Genomic DNA, 19,412 nt, shown 5'->3' on the forward strand with positions numbered 1-19,412 from the left:
GAAGTGGAAATTTTGAAGTGGGGGTATGGAAATTTTGAAGTGGGGGTATGGAAAAGTAAAGAGTGAATATAGTGCGCACCTTCGGACACCCCCCTGTCCATCAACGTCCCCTGCCAGACTGCCCCGTTGTACAGGGGTATTACAAAAGCACAATATGCGCTGCTGAGTGATCAGAGAGCATCCTGAGGGGGAAAAAAAGTTTTTTTTTTTTTATCTTCAGATTAAAGTGGCGGTATGGCATACCCCCGTATACCGCCCCACTTCGACCACTGTGTGTATATATATATATATATATATATATATATATATATATATATATATATATATATATATATATATATATATATAAAATGTTTTGTGTTCATCTGCTCCAAGACACCCTTTAATGCTGGGGTAGCCAACTCCAGTCCTCGAGAACTACCAACAGTTAACCTATGGATCTTTTAAAATGTGTTAGTCAGTAATGAGTGCACCTGTGCAGTAGCTGGGTTGTCTGGAAAATGAGAACTGTTGGTAGCTCTCAAGGACTGGAGTGGGCTACCACTGCTTTAATGCATGCAGGTGATACTAAAAAAAAAATGCAGAAAGGGTGCGAAAACACCAGATTTAATATTATTTCAGTAAATATAATTTTATTAAATAAACCCCATAGAGAAGGATTTGGGAGTTGAACTTTGTAGAAAAACAGAGACAAGTTTATTTATCCAGAAATCAATTCAAACAGGATCAGGTACAGTGATCCTTTCCTTCCATTTACTCAAACAAAACTACTTTTACTTTTTTTTTACTGCAACTTTATACGTATCTCAGTGGACAGACACCAATCATCTGATTCTACAGTCGCATGCAGGTCTGCAGTTTGGTTTGTAACCTTTACCTGCTGAGACGTCTCTGAGGATTGTGTTCGATTTCCCTCAGAATTGGTGATTTTAAATAAGGACACCTATGGAAATTGATGCAGGTGTGCATCCCCTTACCAGGATCTTCAAAGGATCCATCTTTTGAGTCATTACACTTCATCTATATTTGTGTTCCATATGCCTTTGGAATGTTACCCCTGAGGAAGTCGTTTACGACGAAACGCGTTGGGTCTTTTCCTTGCATTTGTTGAACCGAATTTCTCGAATACTTACAGATGAAAAAGTGTTTTTATATTGTATTTTTATGAAAAAGTGTATTAAAACTGTTAAGCAGTGACTTAAACATTGTAAATTCGGTTCTTCATATTGGATTTGGTGGGGGAAGTCAGTCTAGGGGCGCACTTTGTTTCTTACTATCTATTCTTTCTTCCTTACCCCCCTTGCTAACAGGGAGGAATAACTTAGTTGCTGCCCATCAAATACTATTACAGCGCATTGAAGGGGTACTCTTTCTTGTAATGTAATATATATATATATATTTATTAGGGAAGCCTTGTCATTGGTGGCAGTGGAGCTGCGGCAGCAGGGGGACGTGTGAGCGGGCGGGCGGCATAAATCACTTCGCCGCCAGAGGACAGGTGACAGGGGGACCGGGAGCTGCTGCGGGTAGGCAGCAGATTTGCGGGCGAGTGGGTGAGTGGCTTTTTCCCCCCTGCTCCGTCCCCGTGCGGCGAGCAGGGGGAGGGAGCAGGGGGCGGCGGGTCTTTGCAGCGTCTTCGTGCGGTGAGCAGGGGGAGGCAGCGTCCGGCGTGTCAAGGGGGCGGCGAGCAGGGGACATCAGGGCGGCGTCCAGCGTCGCTCAGAAGGCCCTGCTCACATCCGAGGCCACATATGAGCAGGAGCTTCTGAGCGACTGCTCTAGATTGACAGGCAGGTCCGTTCTGAATCTTGGGCAGATTCAGAACGGCGGGGGCGCGCATGCAAATCGCTGTGTGAGCTATACACACAGTGATTTACATGGATTTTCAGGGATTTTCTGAGTGATTTGTTAAAATCGCTCAGAAAATGCCTGAAAATTGTGCTGTGTGTGTGGCCCATTACTCTCTCTGCACATGTTACATCTGCCCCACCTGCAGTGCACATGGTTTTGCTGAATTTAGGGGGGGTGATTGTGGATGAAACGCAAGTTTGCATCGCTTTGTGTAATTTTTAGCCGGCCCGCCGCTTGCACATGCCGCCGCCGCCGCCCCCCTTCGCAGGGTAAATTCGCCCTCACGGCTGTGAATGGATGTGTTGCATAAACATCCATTCGCCGCCTATGGGGTGGCACCCACATCATTCAATGGTCGGCGACCATGGAATGATTTGGAGGGCACACACAAATCTAAGACAATCTCAGGTTTCTTAGGCTTGGGTGTCATGGAGAGGAACATGGCGGGCAGCTGCCTGCCACCCGCACCCGTGTTATCCGCCCATTAGCATGGGAAAGCCCAGCGTTTTCATGGGAACGCCCATGAAACACAGGGTGTTCCCATGGGCGCGACTACCCGCCGCCTCCCCATGCCCCCCGCCCACCATGGCCACTCACATGCGCATGCTCAGAAACATTGTGCACCCGTGGGAATTCGCACAGGTGTGCATGGACAAGAATAAGGTCCTAGTCCCATTGTAAGCAAACAGAGTAGTAAGTATCAGTAACAGTGACCAAAAAAATGGCCAATATTCCCCTGAGATGGATAATTTATATACAAATAAAATATAGCGTTTTCGTAAATCTTTCTATTTCAACAGCCACCAGCCACCTCCAGGACACTCATTGATGCTGCACATTTCTTTAGTCATGTCTTTTCATATGTAAAGCCAGATGGTCAGAGCGGGCAAAGCTTCGCTGACAGAGTTGGCACTGGAAGGGGCGCACTCCCGTGTGCTTACGTATATGTCGAATTAGCTCATCTGAGCGGGCGAACTTCCAGCCACACCCTATCCATTCACAGGCAAAAGGTTTCTCTCCTGAAAAACAGGGTGACAATGTTATCTTTTATATCTCATATGTCATGTTACAGGGGTAATCAGACGCTCAGGACCTGGGTTACTGTAATAAGATGCTACAGGGGTAATAAGACGCTCAGGAGCCGGGTTACTGTAATAAGATGTTATAGGGGTAATAAGGCGCTCAGGAGCTGGGTTACTGTAATAAGATGTTACAGGGGTAATAAGACGCTCAGGAGCCGGGTGACTGTAATAAGATGTTACAGGGGTAATAAGATGCTCAGGAGCTGGGTTACTGTAATAATATGTTACAGGGGTAATAAGACGCTCAGGAGCCGGGTTACTGTAATAAGATGTTATAGGGGTAATAAGACGCTCAGGTGCTGGGTTACTGTAATAAGAGGTTACAGGGGTAATAAGGCGCTCAGGAGCTGGGTTACTGTAATAAGATGTTACAGGGGTAATAAGACGCTCAGGAGCCGGGTGACTGTAATAAGATGTTACAGGGGTAATAAGATGCTCAGGAGCAGGGTTATTGTAATAAAATGTTACAGGGGTAATAAGACGCTCAGGAGCTGGGTTACTGTAATAAGAGGTTACAGGGGTAATAAGGCGCTCAGGAGCTGGGTTACTGTAATAAGACGCTCAGGAGCCGGGTAACTGTAATAAGATGTTACAGAGGTAATAAGATGCTCAGGAGCTGGGTTACTGTAATAATATGTTACAGGGGTAATAAGACGCTCAGGAGCTGGGTTACTGTAATAAGATGTTACAGGGGTAATAAGACGCTCAGGAGCCGGGTTACTGTAATAAGATGTTACAGGGGTAATAAGACGCTCAGGAGCTGGGTTACTGTAATAAGATGTTACAGGGGTAATAAGACACTCAGGAGCCGGGTTACTGTAATAAGATGTTACAGGGGTAATAAGACGCTCAGGAGCCGGGTGACTGTAATAAGATGTTACAGGGGTAATAAGATGCTCAGGAGCTGGGTTACTGTAATAAGATGTTACAGGGGTAATAAGACGCTCAGGAGCCGGGTGACTGTAATAAGATGTTACAGGGGTAATAAGACGCTCAGGAGCTGGGTTACTGTAAAAGATGTTACAGGGGTAATAAGACGCTCAGGAGCCGGGTTACTGTAATAAGATGTTACTGGGGTAATAAGACGCTCAGGAGCCGGGTCACTGTAATACGATGTTACAGGGGTAATAAGACGCTCAGGAGCTGGGTTACTGTAATATGATGTTACTGGGGTAATAAGACGCTCAGGAGCCGGGTTACTGTAATAAGATGTTACAGGGGTAATAAGACGCTCAGGAGCCGGGTTACTGTAATAAGATGTTACAGGGGTAATAAGACGCTCAGGAGCTGGGTTACTGTAATAAGATGTTACAGGGGTAATAAGACGCTCAGGAGCTGATTACTGTAATAAGATGTTACAGGGGTAATAAGACGCTCAGGAGCCGGGTTACTGTAATAAGATGTTACAGGGGTAATAAGAGGCTCAGGAGCTGGGTTACTGTAATAAGATGTTACAGGGGTAATAAGACGCTCAGGAGCTGATTACTGTAATAAGATGTTACAGGGGTAATAAGACGCTCAGGAGCCGGGTTACTGTAATAAGATGTTACAGGGTAATAAGATGCTCAGGAGCCGGGTTACTGTAATAAGATGTTACAGGGGTAATAAGACGCTCAGGAGCTGGGTTACTGTAATAAGATGTTACAGGGGTAATAAGACGCTCAGGAGCCGGGTTACTGTAATAAGATGTTACAGGGGTAATAAGACGCTCAGGAGCTGGGTTACTGTAATAAGATGTTACAGGGGTAATAAGACGCTCAGGAGCCGGGTTACTGTAATAAGATGTTACAGGGGTAATAAGACGCTCAGGAGCCGGGTTACTGTAATAAGATGTTACAGGGGTAATAAGACGCTCAGGAGCCGGGTTACTGTAATAAGATGTTACAGGGGTAATAAGACGCTCAGGAGCCGGGTTACTGTAATAAGATGTTACAGGGGTAATAAAATCCTGACTAATGTACTATTCTCAGTAATTACAGTAACGCGGCCCCTGAGTGTACCACTATACTCTGCTCTTACCAGTGTGAGTTCGGAAATGTGCTTTCAGGTGTGAGCTCTTGGTGTAAGTTTTTACACATCCATAGTAAGTACAGCTATGGTATGTAATGCTTCTCTTCCTTCGGTTGCTCTTCCTCCTCTTGACTGGTACTGCCAATGGGGCAGACAGGGTGGTGTATTGTGAGTACATGTCCTCAGAGAAAGTCCTTGGTAAAATTGGCACAGGGAACAAGGAGAAGAGGTCACTGGGAAACACGGGTGGCTGTAGCTCTGGCCCAGTCATCAGGGGGTAAGTATACCCCATAGACTCTTGTATGTTGTAAGCAGCATCTTCTGTGCAGTGATTTGATTGGCCAGGATTTGTTAATTCTCCAGTTACCGCCACTATGCTGTCTTCTGGACTGGTATACGTCTCTGTCGGCGTAGGAGGAACAAAAGACAAAGGATCTGCTTGATTGTCTTCAGGCTGAAGAAATGGTGGATGGAACATGTCAGACTGGCACATAGGTGTGAAGGCCTGTAAATTACATCGGGTGGCGGGAGCCTGTGCAGAATCACTGGCACTTACAGAGGACTCGGGAAAGTTAGTTTTCAGAAAGTCCAGGTCCCAGTAGGAGTCGTCCTCTTTGCTGTGAGATACAGTACAGTCCAGGGAAGCAGAGCAGGAAGGAAATCTGTCAGGAGGTTCCGTGATGGTCCCTGTGGCCGTCAGTGGGGCTGTAGGATTCCAGACCTGCCAGGTTGGGACAAACAGGACTTGTCATAATAACTCCACGCCATTGTATCTGCTGTTATTCCATATACAGCCAGGTACAGACATACAACCCTAGAGATCCCTATGCTCCCTCCCCCCCCCCCCCCACACACACACCTCTAGCTGCATCTTATACCAGTGGTTCCCAGTTTTTAATTATAATGCCCTAGAGCATGGGTCTTTAACCTTTTTCGGGGCGGGAGCTACTCGCGACAAAATAAACCGCCCGAAGAGCTACTAAATTTAAAATAAATTAAAATCTGCATAGTATCCAAAAAAATGCCCTTTACACATTATGCCACACACCCTAATGCCCCTGACACCTTATGCCACACACTGCAATGTCCAATATGTCACAAACATACCTCCCAACACGAGGCAGAGGAGACATCTGCGCGCGCCCAAAATTAGAGGGTTCACCTACTACCGTGGAACTCCTGCGAGGCTACATCCTCCATTTTTTCCAATATGAGGGCATGGTCAGCTCTCGAAGAGCTGTAGCCACATGTGGTGGGGCCATGGAAAATGGAGATGTGATACACATATGTCCCCAATAGTACAGTGCCAGATACACATGACCCCAATAGTGCAGTCTGTGATGCCCATTATACCTATGCCGCATACTGTGATGCCCATTATACATATGCCCCACACCTGGATGCTCATTATACATATGCCACACACATGATGCCCATTATACATATGCACATTATACAGTACATATGCCCCACAACGTGACGCTCCATTATGCAAACGTCCCGCAGCGTGACGCTGAATTAAAAATATACCACACACATGATGCCCATTATACATATGCCCCACATCGTGATGCTCCATTATACATATGCCCCACATTAAGCTCCATAATACATATGCCCCACACAGAGATGCACCATTATACATATGCCACACAATGTGATGCTCCATTATACATATGCCCCACTGTGATGCCCATTATACATATGCCCCACTGTGATGCCCATTATACATATGCCCCACTGTGACGCTCCATTATACATATGCCACACACTGTGATGCCCATTATACATATGCCCCACTGTGATGCCCATTATACATATGCCCCACCGTGATGCTCCATAATACATATGCCCCACCGTGATGCCCATTATACATATGCCCCACCGTGATGCTCCATTATACATATGCCCCACCGTGATGCTCCATTATACATATGCCCCACCGTGATGCTCCATTATACATATGCCCCACTGTGATGCTCCATTATACATATGCCCCACTGTGATGCTCCATTATACATATGCCCCACCGTGATGCCCATTATACATATGCCCCACCGTGATGCTCCATTATACATATGCCCCACCGTGATGCTCCATTATACATATGCCCCACTGTGATGCTCCATTATACATATGCCCCACTGTGATGCTCCATTATACATATGCCCCACTGTGATGCTCCATTATACATATGCCCCACTGTGATGCTCCATTATACATATGCCCCACACACTGTGCGCACACAGAGGCTGCAACATCAATCACGCTGAGCAGAGGCTGTGGAGTCGATAAGAAAGTGCGCTGGGGACGTCAGGAGGTCACGCAGCATGAAGTCACTTTCAGACCTCCTGCCACCAAGTGATGATGGAAATGCTACGCGGCAGGAGGTCACTTCCGCCACGTCAGGACCACAAAAGCGGCATTAAATCACTTTCTGACCTCCTGCCGTCAAGCAAGGAACCGCTACGCGGCAGGAGGTCACTGAAACAGCCCCGAGCTACTGGAAAAGTCCCGGCGAGCTACCCGTCGCTCGCGAGCGACGGGTTGGCGAACCCTGCCCTAAAGCATGGGTCTTCAAACTGCGGCCCTCCAGATGTTGTGAAACTACAAATCCCAGCATGCCTTGCCACAGTTTTAACACTCCCTTATAGCAAAACTGTGGCAAGGCATGCTGGGATTTGTAGTTCCACAACATCTGGAGGGCCGCAGTTTGAAGACCCATGCCCTAGAGCAGTGCTGGGCAACACTGGCCCTCCAGATGTTAGTGAACTACACATCCCAGCATGCCTTGCATCAGTTTCAGCATGGCCACATAGCAAACTAATGCTAAGCATCCTGGGATGTGTAGTTCACTAACATCTGGAGGGCCGGTGTTGCCCAGCCCTGCCCTAGAGTATCAGAATTATTTTCATGTCCCCGACTAGGCGAAATGTGAGAAATTCAGGAAAATAATAAATGAAATTGTGTTTAAATCTCATAGTTTGGTTCAGATACAGTATGTTATGGGTGACCGTATTTGCTTCTGTATGTTCACATAGTTTATGATTGGAAGCCACAAGCACTGGGTCTTCTTTTTCATTGACCATATAAATAAGTTGAACTGATCCAGTACCACCAACAAAGGGCCCACTTGCAACTGCCCTGAGGATATGTCTTATACATTTGGTTTCTTTTGAGGAGTTTACACACTTGAAACTTTTCTTATCCTGCATCAGAGTATGACAAATATCAGGGCAGTAGAGAGCCGTGCTGGGTCCAGGTACTTTTCTAGGGGTGTGGTCTAATTGTGGGAGGTGTGCACCCTTAGAATAAAATACAGAAAAAATTGCATTTTAAGCACCTCCCTGGCCACACTGCAGCCCAGCACACAGCAGCATGTGCTGGGATGAGAAGCTACTGCCAGGTAATGAGGGCCCCTCCTTCAGACTTGGCCCAGGTAATTAATGACACCCCCCCCCCCCCCCCCTCAGCACCACTGACAAATATCAGCAAACACCCATCCTGCGGCTCCTGTCCTACTCTTCCTGTACTCCCCACTGGCTGTACCCTCCTCTACTGTTCCTGTATTCCTCACTGGCTGCACCCTCCTCTACTGTTCCTGTATTCCTCACTGGCTGCACCCTCCCCTACTGTTCCTGTACTCCCCACTGGCTGCACCCTCCTCTACTGTTCCTGTATTCCTCACTGGCTGCACCCTCCCCTACTGTTCCTGTACTCCCCACTGGCTGCACCCTCCTCTACTGTTCCTGTATTCCTCAATGGCTGCACCCTCCCCTACTGTTCCTGTACTCCCCACTGGCTGCACCCTCCCCTACTATTCCTGTACAAGGTTCTGTTCTTGGTCCTCTTCTTCTCCTCTCTCTCTATATGCCCTCTCTGGGGGCGAGATGTACTAAAGGGAAAATGCGGTAAAACCCCTGTTTTACCGCATTTTCCTATGTACTAAAACCCGTTCGCAGCGATATCGCAGGGCAGGGTATCGCCACCTTTGGGTGGCGATACCCTATAGAAGCCTATGGGCTTCTTTTCGCCGCCCGCCGCAACCCCGCCGCCTCGCCGACCCCCCCCCCCTTTCTCCCCTCCCTTGGGCTTACCTTCTTGCAGGTCCTCCTGGACCCCGGAAGGTAAGCCCTTCCTCCCCCTAGCAACGCAGCCGGACGTCCTTCCGGCTGCAGGGGGGAGGAGGAAGCGCCGGGGACAGCTTGCTTAGCTGTCCCCGGCGTGAAAGCAGCAGAAGCCGGCTGGGAGGTGACGGAGACCCCCCGCAGACCACAGTACAGGTATCGCGGGGGGCCTCCGTCACCGCATCGCGATGCCAGACGCATAGGTTAGTACATATGCGGCGGCATCGCGGCGCGGGGGGGGGCGCGAAGGGCGGCGATGTCTTTTAATACATCCCGCCCTGGGTGAGCTCACTCGACTTCAGATATCACTTTTATGCTGATAATACTCAACTCTACATCTCCTTTCCTGATCTCTCCCTCAACCCCCCCAATGTCTCTCTGCTATCTATTCTTGGATGATCCAGCACTTAAGACTTAAAATGTCTATGAACTGATTATCTTCCCACCCTCCCGCATAAAACCCAACCATCTCTCATTCTAACCTTCTGTTTATGCTCACTGCTACCCCTTCTGTATCTCTCCTGTCTGTCTGCCCCTCCCCTTCAGAATGTAAGCTCTTACGAGCAGGGCCCTCTCTCCTCATGCACTTTTCATAAAATATATACATCTCTGCCACCCTGATAATTGTGTCAGTGTCCTGTTCCCTGATGTAACTATCCTTATTTACCATGTACTTGTCCTAAATTGTCTTGTACTGTTATTTGTTATGTTTTTTGCTCATTTATGTATTGTTGTTTGTTATTATTATTATAATTTCTTTATATGGCGCCACAAGGGTTCCGCACCTTGTGGCACCATATAAATAAACGATAATAATAATAATACTCCCCACACTTCCTATACTCCGCTACTGTTCCTGTGCTGCCCACTCTCCCATTTCTCCTGCACTGCTCCGGTACTCACTGCTGAATAACAATTCCCCTAAGACAATACCTCCCTGAGCTCATTGGCAGGTATAGAGCAGGGTCTTTCAGCATGTGCCCTTCCAGATGCTTTGGAACTACACATCCCAACATGTCCTGTCCCAGTATTAGCCCTGAGAATATAACCTAAATGAGTAATAAAGGGGCAGATGTATTGAGACTTAACCAGAGATAAATGCAAGTGTGATAAGGAGAGATAAAAGTCCAGCCAAACACTTGTCAACTGCCATGTTACAGGCTGTGTTTTAAAAAAAGGCAGTAAGGAGCTGATTGGCTGGACGTTTATCTCTCCTTATCACACTTGAATTTATCTCTTGTTGAGGCTTAATACATCTGCCCCATAATTACATAATTTTTTCTACAAACCTAGAAAAGCTGTTGCACAAGTTACAGTAATCATACAGTGCGAGAGCGTACATACATACATACATACATACATACATACATACAGAGAGCACCTGAGGAAGGAACTTGCCTTAAAATTCTGACCCAAGCTCTCTCTCAAACTACCGTCCCATCTCTCAACTTCCATGCACTTCCAAACTACTTGAAAGACTTTCCTACACTCGCCTCACACACTTTCTTAACTCGCACAACTTACTGGACCCGCTTCAGTCAGGCTTTCGTGCCCAACACTCCACAAAGACAACACTGACTAAAGTTGTGAATGATCTGGTCACTGCTAAGTCTAATGGCCACTATTCACTACTAATTCTTCTAGACCTCTCTGCTGCTTTTGACACTGTTGACCACACACTTCTCATACAAACACTACAATCCCTAGGTCTTAAAGACTAAGCCCTCTCTTGGTTCTCATCCTACCTATCTAACCTCTCCTTTAGTGTTTGTTTCTCTGATTCTACCTCTATCAGTGGGAGTACCTCAGGGTTCAGTTTTAGGTCCTCTGCTTTTCTCCATCTATACCTCATCTCTTGCAAACTAATCAGCTCTTTTGGATTTCAGTATCATATGTATGTGGATGATACTCAGCTCTGCCTATCCTCCCCTGACCTGTCGCCATCTATATTAAGCCGTGTCTCTGAATGCCTTTCTGCTGTTTCATCCTGGATGTCATCTCGCCACCTCAAACTTAATATTTCAAAAACAGAATTAATTATATTTCCGCCATTAAATAGTAGTTACCAACCAGATATCTCTATTGCTGTTGACAATATGACAATCACTCCTACCTCTAAAGCTCGCTGCCTAGGTGTTATCATTGACTCTGAACTTTCCTTTGTACCCCACATTCAATCTGTCTCAAAATCATGCCACATGCACCTAAAAAACATATTCAAAATCGCCCTTACCTTACACAAGACACTGCAAAAACTCTAATCCATGCTCTCATCATCTCACGCATTGATTATTGCAATAGTCTCCTTATTGGCCTTCCATAATACAGAATCTCACCACTACAGTCCATTATGAATGCAGCTGCGAGGCTAATCTTCCTAGCCAGACGTTCATCGTCTGCAAAGCTACTCTGTCAGTCACTTCATTGGTTACCTGTATTCTACCGTATTCAATACAAAATTCTTTTACTTACACACAAAGCCATAACCCAAACTACACCAACATACATATCTTCTCTTATCTCAAAGTATCTTCCAAACCGACCTCTACGCTCCTCCCAAGATCTGTGTCTCTCATCCACACTCATTACTCACTCCCATTCTCGATTGCAAGACTTTCTTCGGGATGCACCCACTCTGTGGAATGCCCTCCCAAGCACAATTAGACTCTCCAAACCTATAAACGTTACCTGAAAACCCATCTCTTCAGGCAGCTTATCAAATTCCAGCACCAGTCACAGAACCTGGCATTCTGGTGGAATCGATGCAATAAAGAATACAGTATCTATCCTTATGTATCAATGCTTATTTCCCCTATAGATTGTAAGCTTGCGAGCAGGGCCCTCCTACCTTTTGACTGTCTGTAAATACCCTGTTTGTTGTATCACTGTCTCCTTTTGTAAAGCGCAACGGAATACGCTATATAAGAAACTGTTAATAAATAAATAATATTACCATACATACATACAGACTGGGAGCACCTGAGGAGGCACTTACCTGAATATTACCATACAGAGCGGGAGCTTACATACATACATACATACAGACTGGGAGCCCAGGGGGTAGGCACTTATCTGAACATTACCATACAGCGTGGGAGCGTGCATACATACATACAGACTGGGAGCACCCGAGGAAAGCATTTACCTGAATATTACCATACAGAGCGGGAGCATACATACATACAGACTGGGAGCCCATGGGGTAGGCACTTATCTGAATATTACCATACAGCGCGGGAGCGTGCATACATACATACAGACTGGGAGCACCTGGGGAAGGCACTTGCCTGAATATTACCATACATTGTGGGAGCATGCATACATACAGATTGGGAGAACCTGGGGAAACAACTTTCCTGAATATAACCATACAGGGTGTGAACATGCATACATACAGACTGGGAGCACCTGAGAAAGGCACTTGCCTGAATATTACCATACAGCATGGGAGCGGGCATACATACAGACTGGGAGCACCTGGGAAAGGCACTTACCTGAATATTACCAAACATCGCGGGAGCGGGCATACATACAGACTGGGAGCACCTGGGGAAGGCACTTACCTGAATATTACCATACAGGGTGGGAGCATGCATACATACAGACTGGGAGCACCTGGGGAAGTCACTTACCTGAATATTACCATACAGGGTGTGAGCATGCATACATACAGACTGGGAGCACCTGGGGAAGGCACTTGCATGGATATTACCATACAGCATGGGAGCGGGCATACATACAGACTGGGAGCACCTGGGGAAGGCACTTGCCTGAATATTACCATACAGTGCGGGAGCATGCATACATACAGACTGGGAGCACCTGAGAAAGGCACTTGCCTGAATATTACCATACAGCATGGGAGCATGCATACACAGATTGGGAGCACCTGGGAAAGGCACTTACCTGAATATTACCAAACATCGCGGAAGCGGGCATACATACAGACTGGGAGCACCTGGGGAAGGCACTTACCTGAATATTACCATACAGCAGTGATTTTCAACCTTTTTACCTTATGGCACACTAAATAGGACTTTAAAATTGCCAAGGCACACCATGAGATCCCCACAGGGAAAAACACATTGGCCACCACAGGAAAAAAACAAACCTATTGGCCCCCACATTAAAAAAACATTCACACTGATCCCCACAGGTAACAAAAATAAAATACATTGGCCCTTTACATGAAAAGAAGAGATCAGTAAATAACATTTGAACTGGTGGTGGCTGTAAATGGGTTTGAGAACTCTAGATCTGGGGGCACACTTGAGAACAGCTCAAGGCACACTAGTGTGCCACGGCACAGTGGTTGAAAAACACTGCCATACAGGGTGGGAGCATGCATACATACAGACTGGGAGCACCTGGGGAAGGCACTTGCATGGATATTACCATACAGCATGGGAGCGGGCATACATACAGACTGGGAGCACCTGGGGAAGGCACTTGCCTGAATATTACCATACAGTGTGGGAGCATGCATACATACAGACTGGGAGCACCGGAGGAAGGCACTTACCTGAATATTACCATACAGCGCTGGAGCATGCATACATACAGACTGGGAGCACCTGAGGAAGGCACTTACCTGAATATTACCATACAGTGCGAGAGTGTGCATACATACAGACTGGGAGCATCTGGGGAAAGCACTTGTCTGAACATTACCATACAGCATGGGAGCAGGCATACATACAGACTGGGAGCACCTGGGGAAGGCACTTACCTGAATATTACCATACAGGGTGGGAGCATGCATACATACAGACTGGGAGCACCTGAGGAAGGCACTTACCTGAATATTTTCATGCAGTGTGTGACTTTGGTATTTGCAGGAAGCTAATGCCATAATTAGTGCTGTATAAATATATCAGTGTTGTATATTATAAGCTCCTGTATTCTGTCAGCTCAGAAGGGGACGACTCACACAAAATACTTTTTTCTTGTTAATTTCAAGAAGTTCGGTGCCTCTTCTGATTGGCTGGAAGGTGTAACACATCCCCATCCTCCCCCTTCCTTTCATCTCCCCTCCTTCCCATAGTGGCTGTGTCAGCAGTTTCACACTGATGACAGTGCATTATGTTGTGTGGCTGGGGTGATAAGAGGAGCTCACTGATACATGGAATGAATGAGAAGTGGGACAATGCTGATCAGTTATTTCAAATATTTCCTTTAATTTTGTCAATGGGGGCGGCACAAGGGTTAATGACACCTGGTGCGGCCCAAAAAGGTGGCATCAATTTGTGTAGAGAGGGTGTGGCCTCTCTGGACCCCCACTGTCAATAAAGGGGGTGTGGCTTTGATGGGAAAGCGCCCTAACTACCTTGCTCCAAGGGTGTGCAGGCTGCAGCACCTCTGGCTCCTTCTCAGTAACAGGAGCCAAGTGCTGCAGGTTAATGCCACACACAGCACCTGGCTCCTATCACTAAGGAAGAGTCATCACTTTGGTGTAAACCCCTTGAAGGGTGACACCTGGGAGTTTCCCACCCCCCTTGTGCTCCCGAAAATTGGTGCTTTGTTCATGTGACACAGCAATCATGTAATGCTGGGGGAGTAGCTGTGCCAATCTATGCCATGCTCGGAGTTGGTAGGGTTTGGCATTACCTCTGGGTTATAGTAGTGGCCGTATCACTTATTACAGCAGTAGTGCTGCCACTGTTTTATCATCCATTTGAATAACTATTGGTATATATGGAAGATTCTTTTACTATAGGGATCAACATTCTTATGTGACCAATCACTCACAGCGTACAGAGCCCATACACTGTCTATGATATATTACATTATATCTCCATACATGTGTGCTATTCATCTGCCTTGTTCTCCTGCCACACATCACATATTCAGCACATTGCTCCCCCTGTGCCTGGTGGAGAGATTTAAGGGGGAGCGAGATAAGGGGCTCAGTGCTGTTATCTTGTACATTATACAGTAAACACATGCAGTACACAGATACAGATAACACTGACTAACATCACACAGGGGAGATGGGCAGAGGCTATTGGGCTTTTCTTTTTTTTTTTTTTTTAAATACTTCAAGCATATTGAAGCAAGTAATTTAGCTGTGGGTCATACAGTACAGTGTAACAAGTGCTACCTTATTATTTATATATACCATGGAGAATCCTCACGGTATCTGCTTATACCAGGAATTGTGATATATAATCCTATATAATAACAGGCTAACACTGCTCCTCACCTCTATGGGGGGAATTCAAATGTGTAGTGCACAGGAAGCCGGTATTTGGCGATTGACCGAGCAATTTAAGTGTTGGGGACCGATGGTTCTGCCCTGTGCATGCACATATTCTCATATGCGCCCCTTGACCAGTTTTGGGCGAGCACCACGCTGTCCTGCACAATCGCCGTGGTGCTTGTGTGTGTGGGGGGGCAGGGGCGGTGGCAGCAGCGGGTCATGGGAATGCCCAGCGTTTCATGGGCATCAGCCATGCAAATGCTGGGCGTTTCCATGTAAATGCAGCCATGACGGAGAGTGTGCTTGGGGCGGGCGGCTGATGTCATGACATCAGCCGTGCATGTGTGAGATCTCCTGAAACCTGCAAGACCTCTTACCGGATCAATTGTGCAACATGCGCAAAGTTGTCAGGACTGGTAAGTAACACATAGCACCATACTGTGTAAGGAGAAGCCACTCCTGATTGGCTGCCAGTCCGTGAGTTCCAACAATTCCTATGGTGGCCATTTTTCTGGTGATTTCCACATCGCAGCATTGTGGAATTTGAGAACTAGAAGGCTGAGACTCCACTGCACATGTGCAGATCTCCAGAAAAAAAATGGCAGCCGTTTTTCTAGGAATATCCTCAGCACCACCGCCGTCGTCATTGGATTCTGCAGGGTAAGTATTAAAAAATGGGTGCTGCGAGTGCTGTGTGGGCCCCCTATGCCTCAGGGGCCCGTGTGCATCGTGCACACTGTACCCATTATAAATACACCCCTATTTAAAGGGTACTACTGTGCGGTACACTGCACTTAAGACCACACCCCTTTTTGAGTGACCACACCCCTTTTCCCATAAGTACAGCCTTTAATTTTTCCATATTCCTTCTTCAGAATTCCACTTCGACCACTGGTGCGTTATATAAACTAATACAAGTTATACAATTATGTGGTTATGTGTAACGTACACGTGTAAGTGTGGTTTCTTCTAGTTGTTTTTAGTGAGAAAGGTTAATAAGTCAGAGGGCTTGGGGTGAGTAGTTTAGGGGAAGTTCACGCGGAGGCCCGTGTTTTGCACGTTCCTCTATTCCTCATCAGCAGCAATCAGTACAGGGTAGATTACATTACAGGTCCCTGGCCACGAGCTGGTAGCCAATCAGATCCTTGCAATGGGCAATACTAAGAGAAAGTTGAGAAATGCGTGCAAGTTCCTTTTTCTATATTCCCCTAACACTGCACGCTACTTTTTTCCAGTTCATAAATAGTACGTGTGTATTCAGTATGCCATAACATCAGGGCTACATGAACCAGACATTATTTAATAAAAAGTAACATCATGTATTATCAGTGCAGCGAACTCCTTTGCGCTTTGCAAATGGAAGCAGTGATAAAACAAACTGGGTAGTTACAGACAATCATAACGGTAGGATGGGAAATTTGGGGTTATTCAGACCAGATCGCAATGCTGCTTTTTTCTCAAATGAACAAAACTATTTTGCACTGCAGGTGGGGTAGATGTGACATGTGCAGAGAGAGAGTTAGATTTGGGTGAGTTATTTTGTTTGCTTTATCTTTACACTGCAATTTAGTTTTCAGTTTCAACACACCCCATCCAAATCTGATCCTCTCTGTACATGTTACATCTGCCCCCATTTGCAGTGCACATGGTTTTGTCCACTTGAGATAAAAGCAGCTTTGCAATCAGGTCTGAATAACCCCCAGTGAGAGAGAAAATAAGTAAGGTTATGTGTGGACTGTGCAGCGGGGATGTACTTGGATAGGAAAGGTTTATTATTTATTTATTAACAGTTTATTATATAGCGCAGCTAATTCCGTTGCACTTTACAATTGGAAGAATTGAAAAAAACCAAACAAGATCGTTACAGTCTAGAGGGCCCTGCTTGCAAGCTTACAATCTATAGGGAAAGTTTATGAAGATTATGTGGGCGGATCTGGAATTTGATAAGCTGGTTGAAGAGGTGAGTTTTCGGGGATCACTTGAAGGTTTGGAGACTGGAGGAGAGTGTTATACCCCTTTCACACCAGCCTGAATTCAGGGGAAAATTTACCATATAGCAGGGTTGCTCCCAGAACCAGCCCGGGATACAGGCTTGTGTGAAAGGTACTTCCGGCTTGCTTCTATTCCGGCAGGGGGTCCAGACTGCAGGGATCCAGGCAGCGGCAGCTGGGCACTTGCAGCGCTATTAGATGGGCAGCAGGGTGGGAAGTGCTGCTGGATTTGAAAAGACTGGCCAGACGCTCTCAGCCAATCAGCGTCCAGCCAGTGTTTTCAAATCTAGCCGTGCTTACCGCCCTGCTTCCTTGCAATAGCGCTACAAGCGCCCAGCCGTGGCTGCCCTGACAGAGGTGGCAGAAAAGTAAACCCTCAGGGTCGTGTGGCGGTGGTCCCGGACGGAACCGCAGCCCATCAGCTCCCCAGCACTGCCAGCAGAGGCCAACCTGGATTAAGCCACAGTGTGTACCTGCCCTGGTCATGGAGGAGAGGCTATTGTGTCGGTGCCTTAGTGAGGTGTAAGTGGAGAGGGCACTGGTCTGCACTCCCCGCAATCCTGCTCTCAAAAGTGGGCTCCCTGACAAACAAGTTTAATGAGCTGTCCCTCCTCATGGGAAGCACAAGGTCAAGCATTGCAGGATCATCTGTCCTATGTTTCACAGAGTACCGTGGCTGGATGACCACATTGTTGACCACCCGGTGTCCCTGCCAGGATATGGTCTCTACAGAGCTGACTGCTCCAAGGTTCTCTCAGGGAAAACAAGATAGATGGTGCACCAATGTCACAATCCTAGGCAAATCATGTAGCCCTCACCTGGAGATGCCATGTATCAACTGCAAACCCTTCTATTCCCCCTGGAAATTTGGCTCGATTGTCCTAGTGGGAGTGTACAACCCCCCACCCCGCCCCCCCCCCCCACCCTTGGCTGCGCAAAGGAAGCCCTGCACCACCTGACCACCAGCATATCTGACAAAAACACTTTTACTCTCTGTTCATAGTGCTGGGTGACTTCAACAGAACTAACCTAAGCCAAGAGCTACCCAAGTTCAAACAGCAAGTCACATGCCCCACCAGAGAAGGGCGTACCCTTGACCACTGCACATCCACCCGTAAGTCTGCCTTCCGGTCAATCCCCCATGCTGCTCTCTGGTTATCTGACCACTGCCTTGTCCACCTACTCCCTACCTATATGCAAAAAGTGTGAGGAGCTGTCGTCAAGACAGTTAAGAAATGGACTAAGGAGGCTAAGCTGAAACTCCAGTTCTGTCTCGACTGCACGGACTGGAGGGTCTTTGAAGCCTCGGCAACTGACCTGAATGACCTGACTGACACCGTCACATCCTACATAAGCTACTGTGTGGACATGTGTATACCCACCAAGACCTATTCCATCTTCAATAACAACATGCCTTGGTTCAACACCCAGCTCAGACAACTCCACCAAGCCAAAGAGAAGGCTTACAGCAGCAGTGACAGAGCACAATACAACCAAGCCAGGAACTCCCTAAGAAAAGAAATCAGGCTAGCAAAAAAGCGGTTCTCTGACAAGCTGACAAATAACCTGTCCACTAACGACCCTGTATCTGTGTGGAAAGGAATGCAATCTATAACCAGCTAGAACAAATCACCCAAACCCACCGCCATGTACCAAGACCTAGATGATGAGCAGAACAGCTTCTATTGCAGGTTTGTAGTCCACTGTGAACCAAACCATACCCTCTGTGCTGCCCCAAATGTCGACAGCCAACTCCAGTCACTTCAGGTCACCCAAGTAGAGGTGGAGGAGATGTTCAAGAGGGCCAAGCCAAGGAAAGCACCAGGTCCTGATGGGGTGTCACTATCTGCCCAGAGAGTATGCACGGGTCAACTTGCCCCCATATTCACCAGGATCTTCAACAAATCACTGGAGCTATGCAAAGTTCCCTCCTGCCTCAAAAGCTCCACTATGGTTCCGGTCCCCAAGAAATCCACTATTACAAATCTGAACGACTACCAGCTGATAGCTCTGACATCTGTAATCATGAAAGCATTCGAGTGCCTGGTACTGAACCTCCTGAAATCTGTGACTGGCCACCAGCTAGATCCCCTCCAGTTTGCCTACTGATCGAATCGATGAGTTGAGGATGCAGTCAACCTGGGCCTGCACT

General features: G+C 47.0%; 1 protein-coding gene across 2 annotated transcripts in view; it reads right to left on the minus strand.

Annotated features, from left to right (window-relative positions):
* Positions 1-2,456: 2,456 nt before the first annotated feature.
* The window catches only part of KLF1 (KLF transcription factor 1), a 37,031-nt gene continuing 20,075 nt past the window's right edge, over positions 2,457-19,412 (minus strand). The window contains exons 1-3 of one of the 2 annotated variants that reach the window (XM_083180011.1): positions 13,869-13,985; positions 4,953-5,664; positions 2,457-2,870 (exon numbers count right to left, since the gene is read on the minus strand). In XM_083180011.1, the coding sequence (XP_083036137.1) occupies positions 2,695-2,870; positions 4,953-5,664; positions 13,869-13,922 (942 nt within the window). In that variant the 5' untranslated portion in view covers positions 13,923-13,985 and the 3' untranslated portion in view covers positions 2,457-2,694. Of the gene's footprint in view, positions 2,871-4,952; positions 5,665-13,868; positions 13,986-19,412 lie in introns of those variants that run through there. The other variant, XM_083180009.1, reaches the window with a different exon arrangement.

The sequence above is a fragment of the Crinia signifera genome, chromosome 4 (assembly GCF_055691185.1).
Source record: "Crinia signifera chromosome 4, ASM5569118v1, whole genome shotgun sequence".
Classification (NCBI taxonomy): Eukaryota; Metazoa; Chordata; class Amphibia; order Anura; family Myobatrachidae; genus Crinia; species Crinia signifera.